At 45.3% G+C, this 2,664-nt stretch overlaps 1 protein-coding gene across 1 annotated transcript; it reads right to left on the bottom strand.

Annotated features, from left to right (window-relative positions):
* Positions 1–634: 634 nt before the first annotated feature.
* On the bottom strand, positions 635–1,570 carry LOC114536524. The gene has a single exon (XM_028557867.1). It carries the CDS (start codon positions 1,568–1,570, stop codon positions 635–637), a length of 936 nt encoding a protein of 311 aa, XP_028413668.1.
* Between the last annotated feature and the right edge of the window lie 1,094 nt (positions 1,571–2,664).

The following is a 2,664-nucleotide window of genomic DNA, read 5'->3' on the forward strand; positions in this document are numbered from 1 at the left end:
ATGTTTGGACAATTCACTAATGACAACAGGTTCCATGTAAACTGTCCGAAAATTGTGACCTGAAGAGGAGTATTAATTAGTAGGGTTTGTCACATGCAGCAGAATGCAGAATGCAGCATGGCGTTGAGCGGCTTTAATAATTATTACTCCGGCTTGGCGTTAACTCTTCAACAGAAACGGGAATCATAGCTCTCTTACGTATGTTCTTCGTTCTTTTACGGCACTTATATTCTTCACCCTTAACTTTGGTTTTAAGGATGTTTACATATCGAAGACACAACGCAAACGCTTTTCTCGCTCGATGCCAATCTGAGAAGTACGAGACTCGCTCTAGTAACGTAGGAAACGGCGCTTCAGCAAATGTGGCGAAGGAAACAACTTTTTTCACTTCGGGGTCATCTTCTGCGAGTGCCAGGCTGTCTCCACTTGCTTTCATCACCTCTGACTAGGCGGCTTGGTCTTTCCACAGGAAGTTTGGTCCGTTAATCCATTTAGAGTTGGATAGTTGGCTTGGCCGTAAACCCCAAGAACCTTCGTCTGCTGGGTTGTGTTTCGTGTCGACATATGCCCATTGCTCGAACGACGAGCTTTCTTGTATTCGCTGTACTCGATTGGCCACAAATACGTGGAATCGTCAAACCGAATTGCCAATGTATCCCAGAACTACTTGACTGTCAGTCGAGAAGAATTCTTTCGTAATCATCATATCCAACTCTCGATGTAATTGCTCGCTCACTTTCACTGAAACAACTGCGGCGGTGAGCTCCAGCCTTGGCACTGTTACCACTTTCAATGGCGTAACTCTCGACTTTCCAAGAACGAAGGAGCAATGGACTTTGCCATTAACGTCGACCAGGCGAAGGTAACTGCACTGACTATATCCCTTAAAACTAGCATCAAAGAAATGATGAAGCTCGAATTTCGCGATGGGACCAAAGGCCTTTGGCTTGTAGCAACGTGGAATTGAGAACAACTCTAACTCCTTTAGCTCGGATTTCCACTTGCACCATCTTATGCACATATCTTCAGGTACTGGGTCGTCCCAGTCAAGTTTAATACGACAGAGCTCTTGTAAGATCGATTTTCCCTCTAGAAGCACTGGTGCGACGAATCCAAGAGGATCGAATACGGAGCTCACTGTCGAAAGAATGCCACGTCTTGTGCAGGGATGCTCTTTAAGAGTAATGGTGAACTTGAACACGTTCGTCTCGATGGACCAAAGAACTCCAAGCGCTCGCTCCGTCAACTGAGTTTCTTGCTCGAAATTTAGATTTTTGACTTCTTCTGCTCGATCACCCACTGGGATCTGTTCAAGGACTTCTTTGCTATTTGAAGTAAATTTGTGGAGGTTGAACCCACCCCGTTTGCACATTTCCTTTACATCATGAATCAGTTGAACTGCGGCGTTCACGGTCGATACTGATTTTAATCCGTCGTCAACATAGAAATTGCGTCGAAGAAATTTGGCTGCCTCTTCGCCGACAGTCTCTTCGTTATCATCAGCTGCTGACTTAAGGGCGAAATTTGAACAGCCTGGGGACGAAGCTGCTCCAAAAAGATGAACTGTCATTCGGTATTCCTTGGGTTCTTTCGATATGTCTCCGTTTTCCCACCACAAAAAGCGAAGGAAATCTCGACATGCCTCCGGTACCTTGACTTGATAAAACATCGCCTCGATGTCGCACATAACAGCGACTGGTTCACTGCGAAATCTGCATAGGATGCCTGTCAAGTTGTTTGTCAAGTCTGGACCTTGCAAGAGATGATTGTTTAGGGATTCGCCGTGGAACTGGGCAGAACAATCGAACACCACACGTATCTTGTTGGGTTTGTTTGGGTGGTAAAAACGCCATGATGAGGTATATACCATACGGGTTTATCTGTGACCTTTCTTTGCTGCACTGGAACCTTCTCGGCATAGCCACTGTAGATGACCTTCTGCATGAATTTCAGGTAGTCTTCTCGATAGGCCACATTGGATTCGAGACGTTTCTTTAGAGGCCTTAATCGATTGACCGCCATTGACCTGTTGTTCGGAAGTTTAGCAGTCTGGTCTTTAAACGGAAGAGGTATCTCGTATTTTCCATCTTGATGACATATTCTGTTCTTTACAATCTCTAGAAACCTTCTATCTTCCCTTGATAGCGCTGGTTCTTCCCTTTCTGAGAAGTCGAGCTCAAACATTCTATATTAATGTCCTTTGGATTAATAACTTATTTGGGTCGAGTGTCTAGGACAAATTTATCAGCCAGCCTTGAGCTTCCGACTTCACGGGTTACGATCCTGTGGCATGTAGAATACTCATCGCTGGCCGACCATTTCATGTTTGTTGGACTGATTATACCCCATCCAAGACGTGTTTTCACTGCGTACGGATCGTCTTCACCACCGGGAATAACCTTCTGCGGTTTCAATGCCTTTGGACAATTACAGCCAATAAGCAGACCAATCTCCATACTTGCTTGCAGAGGCGGTATCTCGTCCTTTATAACTTCGAAATGGGACCATCTGTTTGCTACTTCAGGCGTTGGTATCTGTTCTCTTCTCGATGGAATAGCTTCCCTTGAATACGCCTTTGGAAGAGGTATTGGTTGTTCAGTTCTGTCTAGCTTTTGTACCACCAGTCCATCGATTCTCTGCACCGCAACACTGGTTTTGCCATGC

The sequence above is a fragment of the Dendronephthya gigantea genome, unplaced genomic scaffold, assembly GCF_004324835.1.
Source record: "Dendronephthya gigantea isolate DGI-Jeju-01 unplaced genomic scaffold, DenGig_1.0 000138F, whole genome shotgun sequence".
Lineage (NCBI taxonomy): Eukaryota > Metazoa > Cnidaria > Anthozoa > Malacalcyonacea > Nephtheidae > Dendronephthya > Dendronephthya gigantea.

What these genes read in the sequence shown, in the direction of transcription:
- LOC114536524 (XM_028557867.1), bottom strand. Translation starts at nt 1,570, where the DNA reads ATGACAGTTCATCTTTTTGGAGCAGCTTCGTCCCCAGGCTGTTCAAAT.